General features: G+C 47.3%; 2 protein-coding genes across 2 annotated transcripts; both read left to right on the top strand.

Annotated features, from left to right (window-relative positions):
- Window positions 1-3,183: 3,183 nt before the first annotated feature.
- LOC149366185 (E3 SUMO-protein ligase PIAS4-like) lies at window positions 3,184-4,757 on the top strand. Its single transcript, XM_089569746.1, has 2 exons — window positions 3,184-3,420; window positions 4,368-4,757. The coding sequence occupies exons 1-2, from the start codon at window positions 3,184-3,186 to the stop codon at window positions 4,755-4,757; spliced, it is 627 nt and encodes a 208-aa protein (XP_089425872.1).
- A 7,972-nt stretch (window positions 4,758-12,729) lies between these two features.
- Window positions 12,730-14,311, top strand: LOC149366184 (E3 SUMO-protein ligase PIAS4-like). The gene is made up of 2 exons (XM_089569735.1): window positions 12,730-12,966; window positions 13,925-14,311. Exons 1-2 carry the CDS (start codon window positions 12,730-12,732, stop codon window positions 14,309-14,311), a joined length of 624 nt encoding a protein of 207 aa, XP_089425861.1.
- Window positions 14,312-22,956: the final 8,645 nt, after the last annotated feature.

Raw genomic sequence — 22,956 nt, 5'->3', positions numbered from 1 at the left:
GAACGACCTTCCCCACTTCCCAGTCGTCTGGAATGGTACCTTCGGAGAGTGATTGCGAGAACAATGAACAAAAAATGCTGCAACAGACTGATTTAGTGTTTTTCAGGACCTTTGAATTGATTTCATCTATGCCGGAGGCCGAGGAATTGTTAATTTTGTCGATTATGCACGAAATTCCATTACTGCCTCCTTGGCCTTTTTCCTGTGACTGTCTTTTTTATAGCTCAACTTGGTTCCTTCAAAGCAATGCACCAACTTGCAAAACAAGTTCGTCTAAGCTAAAGAGTAAGAAAACCAATTTGTATTGAAGGAAGTGTTCCCCAGTTACCTCACTTGCTATGCCCTTGAGCATCTGTTCATATCATAATGACACGCAGCCAATATATGTATGCTATTCATTTTGTCATTCCGCACTTGCGAAACCGATGCAGACGCAATTATACTCGATAGCACAACCAACTCGCCGCTTTTGAAGCGCGAGCCACGTCGGTCACGCAGACTGAAAATGGTGGCATTCATTTATTTATTTATTTATTTAGTAAGGAACCCACAGCGCCGTGGCATTACAGTGGGGGGGGGGGGGGGGGGGGGCAATGTACAACAAAGAAGCACACATGACACCTCCGCTCGCAGGCAGAGTTACAAGCATAAAACTTTCACCATGTACATCTCACTTCAAAAGAACACATCACAATCACATCACATCATTAAAGAACGAAAGAACGCATCATTTGATGTCACACTCACAACATCGCTCGGTAGTCTGTTCCATTCTCTAATGGTTTTCGGAAAGAAAGACATTTTAAACAATTCAGTTTTTGCCGCGAATTCGCGGACTTTAAAAACATGGTCAACACGGTTGGATCTATAAAAAGGCTCCTGCACATACCTTTCGCGTTCAACCCGAACAGTTAAATAATAAACAGCATGAAACAGCTTCAGACGCAACTTCTTTCGGCGCGTGTCAAGCAATTCCCAGTTGAGTGCATCCTTCGTACGCGATGCACTGTAACGAGCCCCACGTGTGCCAGACACGAAACGAGAGGCAATGTTCTGCACCCTCTCTAACTTATGTTTATCTCTAGCAGTAGGCGGGTCCCAGACAGTGCACGCGTAGTCCAGAACCGACCTGACATAAGTCTTGAATAAAATGTCACGACATGACAGTGGAAAAGTACTTGCATTTCGGCGAAGAAATCCCAAGTTTCTGCATGCTTTAGCAGAGATATAATCGACGTGACGGCGCCAGCTCAAACCAGGAGTAAAATAAACGCCTAGATATTTAAATTGGAATACCTGTTCTAACATTGTGTTCCTAATAACATATGAATACACATCAGGGTTTTTCTTTCTTGTAAACTTCATATGGACAGTCTTGGACAAATTCAAATTCATATTCCATTTAACGCACCACTCTGAGATTCTGTTCAAATCTTCTTGGAACATTTCCGCATCTCGATCACTAGTGACAACACTATAAAGAACGCAGTCATCCGCAAATAACCGAAGCATCAAGCATCTCTCATCTCTCTGACGAAGCATCAAGCGAACGCCGCCGAAGGCAAGCTTTTCTGCACGATGCGGGCAAGCATTGCAAAAAGCACTGAAAGCGCTTCTGGCGAGCAGTGATGGTAGCAGCGTGGCTTCGTTCGATCTGACGATAAAGTGAGCATCAGCCATCGAGATGGATCAACCGGATGAGCCGACGCCCTTTCGCTCTCCGCTGCGCATCTGCTGATAGAGCGCGCTGGCATGCAGTTTTTGACAGTTTGGCCACCGCTCGCGTGCTCCGTTTTACTTTTGGAGCACCTGTACAGTGATGAAACTTATTAGCGGGAACGCGGGAGCGCGTGACAGATAGCCTCAAGCCGTACAGATGGCGATCCACGGCGCCTGCTTTTAGCAACGTGGTGGAAAGGGCTATGCCGTCTTGCCTGCTTCCTGCAAGCCGAAGGACACACCTCCATTTCCACTATGTTTATGAAGGCGGCCGCCGCTTATCGCCACGAGTAGGGTTCGAGGCTATCGGGCACGCCCTGTCGTGTTCACGCTCATAGATTTCATGACTGTACATACTATCACGATGCACAGAAACGCAAACAGAGCGGAGCCTTTACGCGCTCCGCTGTTCGAATTTCTTTTGATGTCGCTTTTATCTGGGTCGTAAGAAAAAGACGTTAGAGTCGTCCTAGGATGCATCACGGACAACTACAGCATCTTTTTGCTACCCCCGAAGTAAAAGAGTGTTTAAAATAAATGCGGATCCCGGAGTGCTTAGGCTACGCCCTGTTCGCGTTTCTTTCCATCGTGATAATATATTAAGGCAACGGCCACTTTAACCACGCGCATTATCTCATTGAAAAAGCCGCCTTCATTTAATCTTGCTAAGCAGTGTTCGAAACGAACTGGTTGCTAGCCTTTGCTGGATGAATCCACAATATTGTTTCGGTATCCAAGTCAACTAACCAGAGAGGTTTCAGAGGCCTATCATATCCGTGAGAATGAGCACACGTATGCTGCTGACCAAAATGGTGGTCCTGCATGAAAAGTTTTCTTATCTTGACCTTGAATGCGTGACTCTCAACCTGATGCGCCTGCGTGATGGCGTTTCTTTCTCTTTGTGGTTTTTATCTTCCTCTCTTTTTCTGCATTTTTTGAACAAACGACCAGTTGCGAGCAAGCGCTTGCGTTGTTTGGTCTTCCTTGTCCGTTCTCCTGAGCGCGCTTTTTCCCATGATGGTATACCAGCTAGCTAAAATGTCGATTCTACTTGAATAGCATTCTACTGAAGCGCAACGCATCCTCTCCGAGGCGCAATGCACAAGCGCACATTTCACTTGATAATAGGCGTCGTAGTTATGCACGGCAATATTCCTGACACCACACATTTACCTTTCAGGTGAAAGACGGTGGGACGTCCACATTTTCCTCGCAGCGATCGCCATGTTCTCGGCCCAGCCGTTCTACACCTATCTAAAAAAATGGGACCTGAGCCGCTCGCATTCGGACCGGCACCCTGAAGTCCTGTCATATTTTCGAAAGTTCACGAATACCACGAGATTTCGAGACTATTCTTCAACGATGTTTGCCCACTTTTCTTTCAATCGGGAGCAGGCTCCCGTGCTTGGTTGCAGAGCCATATTGAGACTAGGCGGCAAAGTCTGTGGTGGTCTGCCGTTCACGATGGTGAACATAACACCGTTTATCTGCACCGCACCTGCAAAGAGTTTCACGTTACGGTTCGAAGCCATCCCGTGGCATGTTTCAGTGCACCTAGATGAAGTGACGAGGACCTCGGAGGATTATGTTCTGCAAAGAATTCAGGAAAGCGACCCCTACGTGTACAAGCGAGAAGACACCGTGGCTCTTGTCAAAGCCTGCTTTGCCACTGACAATCAGGCCACCATGCAAGGCTTGCTGGTACGGATGCGCCCCGAGTGCGGAATTAGCATTTTCCGGAGCATGTAACCAGGCGCAAAATAGCTTCAGCCCAGTTTGTACATGCAACCGGGGTGTACAATGCAGCGCCAAAAGAGAGGACACGCAACCTCAATTGGGAAATGCTGGACGCTTCAGTAATTTATTCGCGAGTTCACGTGTATTAGCTGGCCGTAAATTTGAACGGCATGGTCTCTATATACCTCTAGAACACGTCGCGTCCACATTTAAGTTGCAAGTATGCTCACGGCTTCCAACAAATTGAGAATTTCTTTTAGTGTTACCTGCTTGTATTGATTGTTCCGCTGTATTACTATTATTATTTATATGCACCTCCTGCTTGGGCCACTTCAAGGCCTGCAGTATTGAACAAATAAATAAAATAAATACATAAATCTGAGCTGTAGTGTTATATGAGCTGTAGTGTCGTCCGAGCTGTAGTGTCGTCTGAGCTGTAGCGTCGTCTGAGCTGTAGCGTCGTCTGAGCTGTAGCGTCGTCTGAGCTGTAGCTTCGTCTGAGCTGTAGCGTCGTCTGAGCTGTAGCGTCGTCCGAGCTGTAGCGTCGTCTGAGCTGTAGCGTCGTCTGAGCTGTAGTGTTGCTAAGTTGTAGTGTCTTTTGACCTATAGTGTCTTCTGACGTATAGTGTCTTCTGACGTATAGTGTCTTCTGACGTATAGTGTCTTCTGACGTAGAGTGTCTTCTGACCTATAGTGTTATCTGAGCAATATTGATACGCACGTGCATGCGCAGCAGCGTTTTTCCATCAAGGCGTCATTAGTGTAAGTTTCAGCTCCCTGGGAGCCCATATGCGCGTAATTTTTCTTTACTTGGTTCAAGCTCTTCCTTTGATATCACTTGTCGGCGCTTGTAGAAGGTGAGGCAGGGATAAAGAGTATATTTGATGTTGTATTCATCTCGTGACTCGCAGGTATCTCTAGTCTGCCCTCTTTCTGGGATGAGGATCCACATCCCCTGTCGTGGGGTCCGCTGCAGACACGTGCAGTGCTTTGACGCGCACACCTACCTAGGAAGTAACGAGGCTACTCTGGAGCCTTTCTGGAGGTGCCCCATGTGTAGCGACCAGGTCTTCATCCCGGACCTCCGCGTCGACCTCTTCACGCTTGACATCCTTGGCAACGCCAACGACCATTCCATCGCCGTGATCGTCCAAGCCGACGGAAAGTGGTTCTTTGTGCCTTCGGACAAGGACCAAGGCGCCAGTTGCGTCCATGAGAACTCGGCGGTTTCCGAGGCCTCCCCGTCTCCAGCGCTTCCTACGCCGGGCGTCATAGCGGAGGGCGAATCAAACCAGAGATAGATGCTGATGACGCATTTTTGCCTTTTGTACGTCCCTTGTATTCTTTGTGTTCGCTTCTGTACCTTCCTCGTCCGCCCTTCCGCCAAAAATACGAGCTGCTTCAGGGAGCAGCGATGAATGATTCAAGTGTTCCCATTGGGCAGCATTTGTTTTTGCTCGGTTAAATGCAAGTTTCATCGTCATTCTCGTTGCTACGCGCGGTGAAATTTTTTTCCCCGCGAATTTTAGTTACGCAAATTGTAGGCAATTATCATTCCTGCGGAGCCGACACCCATCATTCAGCTTTTAGCCCTGCCTCCCTCCCCCCTTCCTGTAGTCATGATCTATTATTATACATATTAACGGAGCAGCCAGCCGCATTTTCTATTTTATGCTTTCCGGACGTGTCCGATTACATCGTGCATGTTACCTGGACGATGCCATGTTATTTACGACAGATCGCTGAATAGCGAGCACGATTAAACGGCCTCTCACGGCTATTAACAAAGATGGACGGGTGTTTTTTGTGAGGTTCCGTGCTTTGTTGAAATAAATCGCGGACGTCAGTCACTGTCATCCGGGTCGGGACGATCCCTAAGCGTACCGACTGTTACGTAAATCAGAGAAAATCGGAATAAAATTCTCTCGACCCAACCACACGTTTGTTCGGGCTAAAATTTCTCACAGAGGTTACTTCTGGTGGTCAGTTTTGTTTTATACTACATTTAAGTGGGGAACTTGTCTGATTCGGTCAGAATTATTTGGAATTCCCCATTGTCTGCGGTGACGGCGAACCAAAAGCGAAAGACAACGCAACAGTGGTACCCTTAGCGCCATCTCGCACCCACCGGACAAACGAGCCCTCTACCGGGAAGGGCCCGGGGGGAGGAGTTGGACTCGCATAGCCAAGTCACGGCCATGACCTTCTCTTGATCGCTGTACGACCGCATTTTCGGTGATGTCTTGCGCTGCTTCGCAGCAGGGACCACCAAGCAAAGATCATTTGCTCACCAAATTAGTAAAGCTGGGTTTCTCCGGTGGGTGCGAGATGGCGCCACTGGCACCGTTGCTGCGATGTCTCTCGGTATTGGTTCGTTGTCGCCGCAGACGATGGGGATTTCCAAATAATTCTGACCGAATCACGCGAGTACCCCACTTAAATGTAGTATAAAAGAAAACTGACCACCAAAGGCAACCTCTGTGCGAAATTTGAGCCAGAACAAACGTGCGGTTAGGCCGAGGAAATTTTTTTTTCGATTTTCTCTGATTTACGCAACACGCGGTATGTGTTCCTCTCGCCACCGTCGAGTTTCTTTCCCTTCTTTCCTTTCAGCAGAGTTTAGGTTCTGTAGTCGAGTTTCCAGATTTCTGTACACTTCGTGCGGCCTTCTCCGATGTCAGTGAACGTTAAAGACCTGCGCTAATCGAAACTGTTACAGGCCCTGCCATCCCAAAGATCTAAATTTCTCATGATTGGCATTGCATGCAGTAAACGGCTTGCTTCTGAATCCTTGGTAATCTAGTGTTGTTCTGGTTCTTGCCACCTGCATGGGGGCTGCAGGCCAATTCATGTGATCTTGCTGCAACCCCACCTCTAGCACTGACGCTCAACTGGCAAACACACCATCAGCAACCTATACCAGCCTACAGTTTTCCCCCAAGCAACCATAATTCCAGTATAAAATCTTTACACTTATAAGGTAACACTTGCATTTCAGGGCGAACTAAAAAATGTTAAAGGGCAACAGCCGCACTTTTTGAGAATTTCGCGATATTCAAGGATTCAAATCTATGTAGGCTGTAGGTAAAGCATTCCAAGTCTTTCGCACTAGCAATCAAAGTAGTGACGTAATCGCTATTGAATTTTGCGCTTCTCCTCAATGCACCGTAGGAGTGCAGGGCTACTCAGCCTGACGTCACGGAAGGTATGATTTCAAATTACCGCTGTCGTCCCCCACACCCTGCCCTGACTCGCCAGATGCTTGCTGCCAAACAACTCTCGGCAGGGTTCACCTTCGGTGGCCTTGTATTTTTTTCCTTCAAAGCAGGTGTTTGTGCATTGGAAATGTACCGATACCTTCGATGACCTCTTTAGGGCGTGCGGATTTTAATCGGCGATTACTTCATTATTTCAAGTGCTAGCCCAAAAAGACTCCGCATGCTTTACCAGCAGGTTTCACACATTCGACCCTATTAAGCTCGTTGATTTCTAAAACGTATGCAGTTTTCCTGTAAGTCTCTGCTTGAGATGTCATTATTGGAAAACGGCACTGTATTTTACCCTCCCCGTCACAGAGAGGAATGGATTGTACAAACCCTCAGAACAAACTACGCCATGAAAATATTTTTTTTATTTCAAATGGATTTGGTTTCGTTTAACGAGGTTTAACGTCCCAAAGCGACTAAGGCTATGAGAGACGCCGTAGTGAAGGGGTCCGGAAATTTCGACCACCTCTAGTTCTTTAACCTGCACTGACATCGCACAGTACACGGGCCTCTAGAATTTCTCCTCCATTAAAATTCGACCACTGCAGCCGGGATCGAAACCGCGTCTTTCGGGCCAGCAGCCGAGCTCCTTAACCACTCAGCCACCGTGGCGGTCACAATGGAAAAATTATCCTCTACCCTTCCAACGTTATTAAACAGCTATCGTAAATATCGGACTGGCCTGCTAAAAATATATCACCCTGCTCATTCCTAGTTTCAACCTAGTTTCACCCTACCGCCTCCTTGAGGAGCTCTCCAAAAGGGAGAAGTCAGAGCGAGCCTGTTGGATGGTGCAGCTGAAAACTATTGGATTAAGTGTATTTCGACAGGCATTAAATCACTTCTAAGGGCTTGTTAGTGTTCTTAGCAGTAGAGCCGATGCACATAAAACCACATTTTAGCGAACACGGGGTGTAATATCCCTTTACGGTTGTTAATTTCTTAATTTTCTCCAACATTACGGGATGTCCAGCACACCGAGACGAGTTCGAAGCTTAGAAAAAGACATTGAAAACTTGTTTTTTTATTCCTAATAAGTACTATCGCGATCAATATGACTTGAAACCTCAAGCAGCGTGGCCGCTGCGCTCCCCGGAAGCATGGTGGAGCCGACAAGCGACGGGCTTGAAAACGAAAGGGAAACAATTTTGCTGTTCCACCACTCAGACTTCTCCCCTGGGTCTTGGCAGTACCATGGCGTTATCGCATCGTCGGCGCTTGCATGACGAATGCAAAACGCATGTCACAGTTGATTTTTTTTCATTCCTTTTGCTGCTTTCACCTGGCTTGTACCGTGGCCCAAATAGCACTTCAATCACAGTATGAGTGGAGCGGTTTTGACGCTAGATGCACCGTCGCCACTGAGAATTAACGAGCTCAGATTTCGTTAAGCAGACGGCGCGGGGAATGCGCCTGGCCGCTGGAACAGCAGATTCCTTTCCACTTAGTCTTCAGGCGCGCCGCTTGTCGGCCCCACCATGCTTCCGAAAACGCTGCGGCCATACGCTCGCGGGTTGCAAGTCATATTGAGCGCGATAGTACATCCTGATAAGGCTGAATTGTAATCCCCGAACGGCAGGTTTGCCCAAAAAGCGCCACGGTACAAATAGCTTTTTAGAACATCATATTTTAAGCGTTTTGATGATATCAGCGACACCGTTCGAACTAACGGTTTCAGGAGGCTCAATATTCTGTCCTTGCCCGTGTAGATGATCATAACAGCCAGAAATGCGTGTAGCTGGTCATGAGCTCTGTGAGCAGTAACTCCGCCTTAATCTTTATTACACCTTGCAGAGAATGGAGAGGATGTTATAAGCAGACGCAACTAGATAGTAGACAAGATGCTACAACCTTCTCACGTGTACTTTAAGTTTCACCTTGTATTGATCAGCCAATACAAACCTGAATAGTGCGCTATTCTTATTGATTCTCCACAACCGAGGTTTGGAAGCTGAAAAGCAGTGTCAATCTGGCCGCCTATTGTAAGCCTTTTTTATCCGGACATGTGTCAAGCGTACCTTCACAAAAGAAAATAAACAGGATTCTCATTTACGCTCGCGCTGCTGGCTTCGCAATATTCGCTGAGCGGAGTATAGTGGCGCCTCTCACCACCCTGTTTTAAAGGGGACGCTCCTAATACTCATCCATGTTTCCATCGTTGGCAAAACAGAAAATATGTCGATCTATGCACCTGTACTCCCTCAGAGTACCATTAGTGCTAGTGATCGTGCCTTTAATTTCTTCGCCATCTTATTACCTCTTTCGCTTTTAGCCGGGAGGAGTGTCGAAGATAATACTTATCATAGGTGGTGTTACAGCACATTTCCGTTTCATCGCAAGTTTAATCGCTCGTTCAATCATACCTGACGCATCAGCTTCTTTTTTGTTCATCGCTCACGTCGCTTTCCTAGTGGCTGATTTTAATCATACGGCATTTCCACGGCTGAGAGCAGCGAAGTCTTTCCTGAGGTCCCGCTTCTGAACATTTTCCTAAATTCGGGGGCTTCGTTGCTTCAGTTTTAGGTAAGTGATAATTTTTATGCGGCATGTGCTTACTTTGAACCTTTTATTGACGGCATACAACTTAAATTCCATCCATTTTTATGGATTCTCTAGCCGTATATTAAACTGTTCGCAATATTTTAGCTTGCTTTCCTTCTGTTTGCTAACCGCAACGCATTGAATCTTCCGGACGTGAGAGCACATAACATTTCCTTCAGTACACTAGAGAAGGGCACTCCCTCTAAGTAGTCTGTGCTTAACCTTGCAGATATTTTCTGGTCTCGCCCTTCAGAGGAGTTTGTTTTTCCCTGAAATATTCTCTAGTAAACCGCCATTCAATATGCATGCTTCAGAGGCCACGAGGAGTGTAGCAGGTACTGTGATTCTACTTGCACAGCCAAACGTTCTTAGAAAAACGTTCGTAGGGACACCTTGGGAACCTTCCCAAAGGCGCTTATCAAAATTAATTTTAAGCGTGAGCTGCCGTGATGGCTTAGTGGTTATGGCGCTCGACCGCTGACCGAAAAGACGCGGGTGATCTTCTTTTGCACACGTATAGTCTTTGCCAAAAGTAACCAAGCTGCATGGTTTGCTCCTCATTAATGTAGCAAAGCCCTCAAGGCTTCCCTAAAGATCAAAAAGTTGTTTGAAGGTGAGGACAGGGGTTCTTATTACCATACACATATTTAGAGCTTGAGGGCTGGCATAACAGCTTTGATATACGACTGAGAAGCCAACCGTGCAGCCTGGTTACTTTTGGCAAAGAATGTACAGTCGTGAAACTTATTAGTGGGAACACGGGAGCGCGTGAACAATAGACTCAAGCCCTACTGATGGCGACCCACGGCGGTTGCTTTTAGCAACGTGGTGGAAAGGGCTACGCCGCCTTGCCTGCTTCCAGCAAGCCGAAGGACACACCTCCCTTTCCAGTTTGGTTATGAAGGTGGCCGCCGCGTATTGACAAGAGTAGGATGCGAGGCTATTGGGCACGCAATGCCGTGTTCACGCTCACAGACTTCATGACTGTACATACACTCACGATGCACAGAAACATAAACAGAGCGGAGTCTACGCGCTCCGCTGTTCGAATTTCTTTCGGTGGCAGTTTTATCTGGGTCGTAAGAAAAATACGTGAGAGTCGTCCTAGGAAGCATCACGTACAACTATAGCAAGTTTTTGCTACCACCGAAGTAAAAGAGTGTTTAAAAGAAATGCGGATAGCGGAGCGCCTAGGCTACGCTCTGTTCGCGTTTCTTTCAATCGTGATAGTATATTAAGCCAACGGCCAATTTGACCAAGTGCTTTTTGTCCTTGAAAAAGCCGCCTTTATTCACTCTTGCTAAGCACGGTTCGAAATGTACTGGTTGGAAGCCTTTGCTTGATAAAACTACAATTTTGTTTCGTAACCCAAATCAACTGACTAGAGGTTTCAGAGGGCTATCATATCCGTGAGAATTAGCACACGTGTGCTGCTGACCCAATTGTAATCTTGCATAAAAAGGAGTTTTCTTATCTTGACGTTGCCTGCGTGACTCTCATCCTGATGCGCCTGCGTGATGGCCTTGGTTTCTGTTTATGGTTTTTTTATCTTCCTCTCTTTTTCTGCATTTTTTGAACAAACGCCCAGATGCGAGTAAGCACCAGTATTGTTTGGTCTTCCTAGTCTGTTGTCCTGAGTGCGCGATTTTTCCCATAATGCTCTTCCAATAGCTAAAATGTGTATTCTACTTGAATAACATTCTGCTGAAGCGCAACGCATCCTCTCCGAGGCGCAATGACGACCCGCACCTTCCGGTCGATATTAAGGCGGAAGCCTTTAATGCCTCGCCGTTGAAAGCAGGAGTTGTCGATAGAAATTTCACGTTTTTCAATTGGCCGAAATTTTCGTGACGTCACAATGCGCGAATTTCAAACGGGGCCAATTGTACTTTGGCTGGTAACCATGCAATCAATTAAAGGGATTATATAGTGATGCTCCAAGTAAGTGGGACTGAGTTTATTGATTTAGTTAATTAACCAGTTAGCCTAATTAACCTTTCTAGTAAGACCAGAAAAACAAATAAAACCGAGTAGGAAGTTGGTCGAGTCGTGGAATCGAACCGGGGTCTCCAGAGTGCGAGACAAGCACGCTAACCACTCCGCCATGCCAGCTCGTTGGTTGGAAATGAACAAAGGCGCGCCTAATGAATATGAAGGCGAAATTCTAGAGGCCTGTGTACTGTGCGATGTCAGTTCACGTTGAAGAACCCCAGGTGGTCGAAATTTCCGGAGCCCTTCACTACGGCGTCTCTCATAGCCTGAGCTGCTTTGGGACGTTAAATCCCAATAAACTAAAAACCAAACGAATACGGTGTCTTCCTTCACTCGCATCTTCCTCCTTCCCTTACGGTGAGATTCAGGTGTCCACCGAGATATGCGAGGCACATGCATTTCCTCGAAAATCAATTTACCGACGAGCAAGGCTTAGAGCCGAACGGGCGATGGCGTTCTGTGGACTCCCTGGCAGCGTTGCAAGACGCTGTCGCGTTCCACTCTTAGAGGCGAAGCTTAACATCTTAACCACAAATCAGTGACACAAGCAGCAACACCTCGCTTAACCTCACCGCTTTTTAGGTTAAAAAAAATGGCTGAGGCTTAACCTGGTTTTAAGCCTGGAAAATGCGAAGCATCATCGTGTCGCGTAATTTGGAGGCGCACAACCACAGCGACGGCGCGAGGTGGGCCCCCGTTTCTCCACTGTCGTGACGTCATCGTGTCACGTGGTGTGACGTCATGTATCACGTGATTTGGAGGCGCACAACCACAGCGACGGCGCGAGGTGGGCCCCCGTTTCTCCACTGTCGTGACGTCATCGTGTCACGTGTTGTGACGTCATGTATCACGTGATTTGGAGGAACACAACCACAGAGACGGCGCGAGGTGGGCCCCGTTTCTCCACTGTCGTGACGTCATCATGGCACGTGGTGTGACGTCATGTATCACGTGATTTGGAGGCGCACAACCACAGCGACGGCGCGATGTGGGCCCCTGTTTCTCTACGGTCGTGACGTCATCGTGTCACGTGGTGTGACGTCATGTATCACGTGATTTGGAGGCGCATAACCACGGTGAAGAGCTGAAGTGTTAGCTAAAGTAGTATGCTTCGCATAAAAGTGCCCTTGAATTTTAGGCGTCGTAGTTATGCACGGCAATGCTCCTGACACCGCATATTTATTTTTCAGGTGATAGACGGCGGGACGTTCACGTTTTCCTTGGAGCCATCGCCATGTTCTCGGCCCAGCCATTCTACATCTATCTACAAAGATGGGGCCTGAGCCGCTCGCATTCGGACCGGCACCCTGAAGTCCTGTCATATTTCCGAGAGTTCAGGAATACCACGACATTTGGAATCCATTCTTCAATGATGTTTGCCCACTTTTCCTTCAATCTGGAGCAGGCTCCCGCGCGTGGTTGCACAGCCAGATTGAGACTAGGCGGCCAAGTCTGTGGTGGTCTGCCGTTCACGATGGTGAACATAACACCGCTCCTCTGCACCGCACCTACAAAGAGGTTCACGTTGCGGTTCGAAGCCATCCCGTTGCATGTTTCAGTGCACCTAGATGAAGTGGTGAGGACCACGGAGGATTATGTGCTGCAAACAATTCAGGAAAGCAACCCCTACGTGTACAAGCGAGAAGACACCGTGGCTCTTGTCAAAGCCTGCCTCGCCACTGACAATCAGGCCACCGTGCAAGGCTTGCTGGTACGGCTGCACCCCGAGTGCGGAATTAGCATTTTCCGGAGCATGTAACAAGGCGCAAAATAGCTTCAGCCCAGTTTGTACATGCAACCGGGGCGTACAATGCAGCGGCAAAAGAGAGGACACGCAACCTCAATTGGAAAATGCTGGACGTTTCAGTAATTTATTGGCGAGTTCACGTATATTAGCTGGCCGTAAATTTGAACGGCATGGGCTCCATATACCTCTAGAACACGTCTCGTCCACATTTAAGTTCCAAGTATGCTCACGGCTTCCAACAAATTGAGAATTTCTTTTAGTGTTACCTGCTTGTATTGATTGTTCCGCTGTATTATTATTATTATTTATATGCCCCTCCTGTTGGGCCACTTCAAGGCCTGCAGTATTGAACAAATAAATAAAATAAATACATAAATCTGAGCTGTAGTGTTATATGAGCTGTAGTGTTATATGAGCTTTAGTGTCGTCTGAGCTGCAGTGTCGTCCGAGCTGTAGTGTCGTCTGAGCTGTAGCGTCGTCTGAGCTGTAGCGTCGTCTGAGCTGTAGCGTCGTCTGAGCTATAGCGTCGTTTTCTGACCTATAGATGTTTTCTGACCTATAGATGTTTTCTGACCTATAGATGTTTTCTGACCTATAGATGTTTTCTGACCTATAGATGTTTTCTGAGCTTATGATGTTTTCTGAGCTTATGATGTTTTCTGAGCTATAGTGTTATCTGAGCTATAGTGTTATCTGAGCTGTAGAGTTATCTGAGCTATATTGATACGCCCGTGCATGCGCAGCAGCGTTTTTCCATCAAGGCGTCGTTAGTGTAAAGTTACAGCCTCCTGCGAGCCCATATGCGCGTAATTTTTCTTTACTTGGTTGAAGCTCTTCCTTTGATATCACTTCTCGGCGCTTGTAGAAGGTGGGGCAGGGATAAAGAGTATATTTGCTGTTGTATTCATCTCGTGACTCGCAGGTATCTCTAGTCTGCCCTCTTTCTGGGATGAGGATCCACATCCCCTGTCGTGGGGTCCGCTGCAGACACGTGCAGTGCTTTGACGCGCACACCTACCTAGGAAGTAATGAGGCCACTCTAGAGCCTTTCTGGAGGTGCCCCGTGTGCAACGACCAGGTCTTCGTCAAGGACCTCCGCATCGACCTCTTCACGCTTGACATCCTTGCCAACGCCAACGACCATTCCATCGCCGTGGTCGTCCAAGCCGACGGAAGCTGGAACATGGTAGCTTCGGACAATGACCAAGGCGCCAGTTGCGCCCATGACAACTCGGCGGGAACCGAGGCCTCCCCGTTTCATGCACTTCATGAGCTGGGCATCACAGTAGAGGGCGAAACAAACCAATGATAGGCGCTGATGACGCATCTTCACTATTTGTACGTCCTTTGTGTTCTCTGTGTTCGCTTCTGCACCTTCATCGTCGGCCTTTCCGCCAAAAATACGAGCTGCGGTTGCGTGCTTCAGGGAGCAGGGATGAGTGATGCAAGTGTTTTCATTGGGGCTGCATATGTTTTTGCTCGGTTAAATGCAAGTTTCATCGTCATTTCTCGTTGCTACGCAAGGTGAACTTATTTCCCCGCGAATTTTAGTTACGCAAATCGTAGGCAATTATCACTCCTGCGGAGCCGACACCCATCGTTCAGTTTTTAGCCCTGCCTCCCTCCCCCCTTCCTGTAGTCATGATCTATTATGATGCACATTAACGGAGCAGCCAGACGCATTTCTTTAATATTTTCCGGACGTGTCCGATTACATCGTGCATGTTCCCTGGACGATGCCATGTTATTTACGACGGATCGCTGAATAGGGAGCACGATTAAACGGCCTTAAACGGCAATTAGCAAAGATGGACGGGTGTTCTGTGTGAGGTTCCGTGCTTTGTGTAAATACATCGCGGACGTCAGTAACTGTCGTCCGGGTCGGGACGATCCCTAAGCGTACCGACTTTTACGTAAATCAGAGAAAATCGGAAAAAAATTCTCTCGACCCAACGACACGTTTGTTCGGGATAAAATTTCTCACTGAGGTTACTTCTGGAGGTCTATTTTGTTTTATACTACATTTAAGTGGGGAACTTGTCTGATTGGGTCAGAATTATTTGGAATTCCCCATTGTCTGCGGTAACGGCGAACCAAAACCGAAAGCCAACGCAACAGTGGTACCCGTAGCGCCATCGCGCACCCACCGGAGAAACGAGCCCTCTACCGGGAAGGGCCCGGGGGGAGGAGTTAGACTCGCATAGCTATAGTGCCTAGAATATACTGGCTAGTGTGCCGAGTGCGCGCGCTCGCGCGGCTGCCGTGGTGATGCCTTCCCGAAGCCACCGCAGGGTGGCGCTGCCAGTCGCTAAGGTGCCACCGCGCGCGTTCGCGGCCTTGGCCCGGCGTTGGAAACTAACCATGCGCTGCGCTTTTCGCTACGCAGCCCATTTCTCCGTGCTTTAAGAGCACTTTTGTTCAAAGCCTTTCTCGACGGAAGATAAACTCAACGGCCTAGCACTGTCCGTAGAAAATCATCAACCGAGATAGCGCCGCAAGACCGACGATGCGTTGTACAAGGACTATGGTTGTACCGATTTACTACCAGATCCAATGTGTAAAATTTTTATTTTTTACACTGTACACTGAACACGCTGTACACTGCACAGAACCGCTGAAGCGAAAAAGAAAGGTAAATTAAATGCCCAATATCCAGCGAGAGGCTCAGTTTACTAACTTGAAACAAACACCGAAGGCTGACAGCTGCGGCCACAGTATCCCCGAAAACTTGCCGATCCGGATTCGTTGCTGATACATGGGAACTTTCGATCACGATTTGACTCGATCCGAATTCAGTCGACTGCGATCCGCGCGTCTCAACCGCGACCGTAGGCTGTTGCGCGCACTGTCATGCTAAGTGATCTCAACCAGCTGCATCCAGGTGACTGGACCTCGCAGCGGCGACCATTCTTAAATCGCGATAAAAAAAATTTCACCCCAAACGGATCGATTGCGATCGGAAGGGCCCGTGTGACACTGGTATTAGGAATTAGCGTCCATAACTTTTGCAAAGGTTATGACCCAAGGGATTCCAGTTCCACAGGGCAGTGCTACACTTCTGGACATGTTATGCCGATGTTTTTTGCAGTTCAACCGCGCGTACTGCAATTTTGATATATCAGTCAGACGATGTTTATTAGCGTCGTGTAAGGGGCTCTTTCCCAACATTGCATCTGTTCGCGATGATCGTATGTAATGAACACAAGTAGCCTGAAGAGGACTTGTTGCATTTTATTTGGAAGGCAGAACTGGCTTGATACCGAAGTAGTTTTTATGCAGGTGTCTGCGAATTTTCGTTCCCTCTATTAAGGGAAGAAAAGGCAAGAACGAAAACAAAAAAGTGATCCTATCAGTGATTCTCTTCTACAAAGGGCTACAATATAGTGCAAACTGCAAAAAAAGCTACAACCATAATAAACATGTAAAAATAACTGGTCACTGCTAAAAGTTTGTAACAAAGTAAGCAAAGCACTGAATTATTTATTAACTGAACAACAAAATATCTCAAGTTGGTCGCTGGAGAGACCGTTCATCAACAGTTATAAAGAGAAGCGCCTAGAAACAGAACACAGCCATACCATTTAAGCAAGGCACTTTACACATACAGAAAGGAAAAACACTGTATTGATATTAGCAAACTAGTTGTAGTTTCTCAACTTCAACAATTTTTTTCGCTGCCTTTGTGCCTCTCTGTCGTTGTTTAGCCCTTTAACATAAAACCTAATTCTTAGCAAAACATAAAACAACAATTGACAGCCTGGTTGCTGCCTCGTGTTCGGGGCAACCAAGGTTTGGCAAAGCAAATGAACTGAAGCAACTTAAGCATTATTAGTCGCTGGAACTTTAAGTTCATGGGCTCAAATGACAGCTCAAACAAAACCAAAGAAACGCGCAGACGCAAGCTAAACACACTGTACAACACAAGGCTTGGCTGGGCAACTGCAGCAATCCGGTACCTTTACGACAGGCAGCGCCCTCTGGCGGCAAAAATTGGAAGGCAGCGCCGGCGCTTCCACCTCCTCCCATGCGGAGACCCTTACGCTCGAGACACTAGCCAGTATTCTAGGCACTATAGCATAGCCAACTCACGGCCATGACCTTGTCTTGATCGCTGTACGACCGCATTTTCGGTGATGTCTTGCGCTGCTTCGCAGCAGGGACCACCAAGCAAAGATCATTTGCTCACCAACTTAGCAAGGCTGGGTTTCTCCGGTGGGTGCGAGATGGCGCCACGGGAACCGTTGCTGCGATGTCTTTCGGTATTGGTTCGTTGTCGCCGCAGACGATGGGGATTTCCAAATAATTCTGACCGAATCAGGCACCTACCCCACCTAAATGTAGTATAAAACAAAACTGACCACCAAATGCAACCTCTGCTCGAAATTTGAGCCCGAACAAACGTGCGGTGAGGCCGACGAAATTTTTTTTCGATTTTCTCTGATTTACGCAACACGCGATATGTGTTCCTCTCGCCACCGCCGAGTTACTTTCCCTTCTTTTTTTTTTCAGCAGAGTTTAGGTTCTGTAGTCGAGTTTCCAGATTTCTGAACACTCCGCGCGGCCTTTACGATGTCAGTGAACGTTACAGACCTGCGCTTATCGAAACTGTTACAGGCCCTGCCATCCCAAAGATCTAAATGCATCATGATTCGCATTGCATGCAGTAAACGGCTTGCTTCTGAGTCCTTGGTAATCTAGTGTTGTTCTGGTTCTTGCCACCTGTTTGAGGGGCCGCAGGCCTATTCATGTGATCTTGCTGCAGCCCCACCTCTAGCACTGACGCTCAACTGGCAAACACACCATCAGCAGCCTATACCAGCCTACAGTTTTTCCCCCAAGCAACCATAATTCCAGTATAAAATCTTTACACTTATAAGGTAACACTTGCATTCCAGGGTGAACTAAAACATCTTAAAGGGCAACTGCCGCACTTTTTTGAGAATTTCGCGATATTCAAGTATTCAAATCTACGTAGGCTGTAGGTAAAGCATTCCAAGTGTTTTGCACTAGCAATTAAAGTAGCGACGTAATCGCGATTGAATTTTGCGCTTCTCCACAATGCACCGTAGGAGTGCAGGGCAACTCAGCGTGACGTCACGGAAGGTATGATTTCAAATTACCGCTGTCGTCCGCCACACCCTGCCCTGACTCGCCAGATCCTTGCTGCCAAACAACTCTCGGCAGGGATCACCTTCGGTGGCCTTGTTTTTTTTTTTCCTTCAAAGCAGGTGTCTTATTTGTGCCTTTGATTGATTCTTTTGCTTACTTATTTCATACAGTGTGTCTTATTTGTGCTTTTGTTGTTTGTTTTATATTTGTGGGTTTTTTTTTTATTCTGTTCAATTGCCTGTGCCCCCCCCCCCTATGTAATACCCTCTCGAGGGCCTTTAGGGGTATTCTGTATAAATAAATAAAATAAATAAATAGGTGTTTTTCATTGGAAATGTACCGATACCTTCGATGACGTCATCAGGGCGTGCGGATTTTAATCGGCGATTTCTTCATTATTTCAAGTGCTAGCCCAAAAAGACTCCGCATGCTTTACCAGCAGGTTTCACACATTCGACCCTATTAAGCTCGTTGATTCCTAAAACGTATGCAGTTTTCCTGTAAGTCTCTGCATGAGATGTCATTATTGGAAAACGGCACTGTATTTTACCCTCCCAGTCACAGAGAGGAATAGATTGTACAAACCCTCAGAACAAACTACGCCATGAAAATATTTTTTTTATTTCAAATGGATTTCGTTTGGTTTAACGAGGTTTAACGTCCCACAACGACTAAGGCTATGAGAGACGCCGTAGTGGAGGGCTCCGGAAATTTCGATCACCTGGAGTTCTTTAACCTGCACTGACATCGCACAGTACACGGGCCTCTAGAATTTCTCCTCCATTAAATTTCGACCACTGCAGCCGGGAACGAAACCGCGTCTTTCGGGCCAGCAGCCGAGCACCTTAACCACTCAGCCACCGTGGCGGCCACAATGGAAAAATTATCCTCTACCCTTCCAACGTTATTAAACAGCTATCGTAAATCTCGGACTGGCCTGCTAAAAATATATTACCCTGCTCATTCCTAGTTTCAACCTAGTTTCACCCTACCGCCTCCTTGAGGAGCTCTCCAAAAGGGAGAAGTCAGAGCGAGCCTGTTGGATGGTGCAGCTGAAAACTATTGGATTAAGTGTATTTCCACAGGCATTAAATCACTTCTGAGGGCTTGTTAGTGTTCTTAGCAGTAGAGCCGATGCACATAAAACCACATTTTAGCGAACACGGGCTGTAATATCCCTTTACGGTTGTTAATTTCTTAATTTTCTCCAACATTACGGGATGTCCAGCACACCAAGACGAGTTCGAAGCTTAGAAAAAGACATTGAAAACTTGCTTTTGAATCCTAATAAGTACAATCTCGATCAATATGACTTGCAACCTCAAGCAGTGTGGCCGGAGCGCTCCCCGGAAGCATGGTGGAGCCGACAAGCGACGCGCTTGAAAACGAAAGGGAAAGAATTTTGCTGTTCCACCGCTCAGACTTCTCCCCTGGGTCTTGGCAGTACCATGGCGTTATCGCATCGCCGGCGCTTGCATGACGAATGCAAGACGCATGTCACAGTTGATTTTTTTTCATTCCTTTTGCTGCTTTCACCTGGCTTTCACCGTTTCCCAAATAGCACTTCAATCACAGTATGAGTGGAGCGGTTTTGACCATTTGACGCTAGATGCACCGGCGCCACTGAGAATTAACGAGCTCAGACTTCGTTAAGCAGATGGCGCGGGGAATGCGCCTGGCCGCTGGAACAGCAGATTCCTTTCCACTTAGTCTTCAGGCGGGCCGCTTGTCGGCCCCACCATGCTTCCGAAAGCGCTGCGGCCGCACGCTCGCGGGTTGCAAGTCATATTGAGCGCGATAGTACATCCTGATGAGGCTGAATTGTAATCCTCGAACGGCAGGTTTGCCCAAAGACCGCCACGGTACAAAGTGCTTTTTAGAACATTATATTTTAAGCGTTTTGATGATATCAGCGACACAGTTTTCACTAACGGTCTCGGGAGGCTCGATATTCCGTCCTTGCCCGTATAGATGATCATAACAGCCAGAAATGCGTGAAGCTGGTCTTGAGCTCTGTGAGCAGTAACTCCGCTTTAGTCTATATGTCACCTTGCAGAGAATGGACAGGTTGTTATAAGCAGACGCAACTAGATAGTAGACACGATGCTACAACCTTCTCACGCGTATTTTATGTTTCACCTTGATTTGATCAGCCAATACAAACCTGACCAGTGCGCTATTCTTATTGACTCTCCACAACCGAGGTTTGGAAGCAGAAAAGCAGTGTCAGTCTGGCCGCCTATTGTAAGCCTTTTTTATCCCGACATGTGTCAAGCGTACCTTCACAAAAGAAAAAAAGACAGGATTCTCATTCACGCTCGCGCTGCTGGCTTCGCAATAATCGCGGAGCGGAGTATGGTGGCGCCTCTCACCACCCTGTTTTAAGGGGGACGCTCCTAATACTCATCCATGTTTCCATCGTTGGCAAAATAGAAAATATGTCGATCTATGCACCGGTACTCCCTCAGAGTACCATTAGTGCTAGTGATCGTGCGTTTAATTTCTTCGCCATCTTTTTACCTCTTTCGCTTTCAGCTGGGAGGAGTGTCAAGATAATACTTGCCATAGGTGGTGTTACAGCACATTTTCGTTTCATCGCAAGTTTAATCGCCCGTTCAATCATACCTGACGCATCAGCTTCTTTTTTGTTCATCGCTCACGTCGCTTTCCTAGTGGCTGATTTTAAGCATACGCTATTTCCACGGCTGAGAGCAGCGATGTCTTTCCTCAGGTCCCGCTCGCGAACATTTTCCTAAATTCGGGGGCTTCGTTGCTTCAGTTTTAGGTAAGTGATAATTTTTGTGCGGCATGTGCGTACTTTGAACCCTTTATTGACGGCATGCAACTTAAATTCCATCCATTTTTGTGGATTCTATAGCCGTATATTAATGTGTTTACAATTTTTTAGCTTCCTTTCCTTCTTTTTGCGAACGCAACGCATTGAATCTTCCGGACGTCAGAGCACATAACATTTCCTTCAGTACACTAGAGAAGGGCACTCCCTGTAAGTAGTCTGTGCTTAACCTTGCAGATATTTTCTGGCCTCGCCGTTCAGAGGAGTTTGTCTTTCCCTGAAATATTCTCTAGTAAACCGCCATTCATTCTCCATGCTTCAAAGGCCACGACGAGTGTAGCAGGTACTGTGATTCCACTTGCCCAGTCAAACGTTCTTAGCAAAACGTTCGTAGGGACACCTTGGGAACCTTCCCATAGGCGCTTATCAAAATTCATTTTAAGCGTGAACTGCCGCGGTGGCTTAGTAGTTATGGTGCTCGACCGCTGACCCAAAAGACGGGGGTGGTCTTGTTCTTTTGCAGACGTATAGTCTTTGCCAAAAGTAACCAGGCTGCATGGTTTGCTCCTCATTCGTGTAGCAGAGCCCTTACGGCTTCCCTAAAGATCAAAAAGTTCTTTGAAGGTGAGGACAGGGGTTCTCCTTACCATACACAGATTTAGAGCTTGAGGGCTGGCATAACAGCTTTAATATACTACTGAGAAGCAAACCGTGCAGCCTGGTTACTTTTGGCAACGAATGTACAGGTGCTCCAAAAGTAAAACGGAGCACGCGAGCGGTGGAAAAACTGGCAAAAACTGCATGGCAGCGCGCTCTATCAGCAGATGCGCAGCAGAGAGCGAAAGGGCGTTGGCACATCCAGTTAACCCATCTCGATGATTGATGCTCGCTGTATCGTCAGATCGAGCGAAGCCACGGTTTTAATTTCACTGCTCGCCAGAAGTGCTTTGAGTGCTTCTTGGCATGTTTACCTGCATCGAGCAGAAAAGCTTGCCTTCGACAGAGTTCGCTCCCTGCTTCGTCAGGAATCAGTCTGCGTGAGCACCGTGGCTCGCGCTTAACTTGGCGGCGAGTTTGATTGGCAAGAGCGGTCGAAATTTTGCTTGGCTCAAGGGAACGTATGAAAAAAAAATAGCATTCAGTATTGGCTGCGTTGTCTTTTGACATAAATAGATGCTCAAAATACAACCGATCGAGGACGACTCAAGCAGAGACAACCTTATCTGCCATGAAAATTTGTTTAAATATGTTTTCTACATATTTACATTGTTTTCTACATTGCGCTCTGTCTGCCTCCTTGGCCTTTTTCCTGTGACTGTCTCTTTTATAGCTCGACTTGGTTCCTTCAAAGCAATGCACCAACTTGCAAAACAAGTTCGTCTAAACTAAAGGCTAAGAAAACCAATTTGTATTGAAGGAAGTCTTCCCCAGTTACCTCACTTGCTATGCAGTTGAGCATCTGTTCATATCATAATGACACGCAGCCAATATATGCATGCTATTCATTTTGTCATTCCGCACTTGAGAAACCGATGCAGAAGAGCGAGCCACGGTGGTCACGCAGACTGAAAATGGTGGCATTCATGACGAAGCATCAAGCGAACGCCGCCGAAGGCAAGCTTTTCTGCACGATGAGGGCAAGCACTGCAAAAAGCACTGAAAGCGCTTCTGGCGAGCTGTGATGGTAGCAGCGTGGCTTCGTTCATCTTACCATAAAGTGAGCATCAGCCATCGAGATGGATCAACCGGATGAGCCGACGCCCTTTCGCCCTCCGCTGCGCATCTGTTGATAGAGCGCGCTGGCATGCAGTTTTTGCCAGTTTGGCCACCGCTCGCGTGCTCCGTTTTACTTTTCGAGCACCTTTACAGTGATGAAACTTATTAGCGGGAACACGAAAGCGCGTGACAGATAGCTTCAAGCCCTACTGATGGCGACCCACGGCGGCTGCTTTTAGCAACGTGGTGGAAAGGGCTATGCCGCCTTGCCTGCTTCCTGCAAGCCGAAGGACACACCTCCCTTTCCACTTTGTTTATGAAGGCGGCCGCCGCTT

Source organism: Amblyomma mixtum, chromosome 1 (assembly GCF_055824585.1).
Source record: "Amblyomma mixtum isolate Tamu chromosome 1, ASM5582458v1, whole genome shotgun sequence".
Lineage (NCBI taxonomy): Eukaryota > Metazoa > Arthropoda > Arachnida > Ixodida > Ixodidae > Amblyomma > Amblyomma mixtum.
Note: the sequence above shows the minus strand (reverse complement) of the source record. Positions and strands in the feature narration are given on the sequence as shown.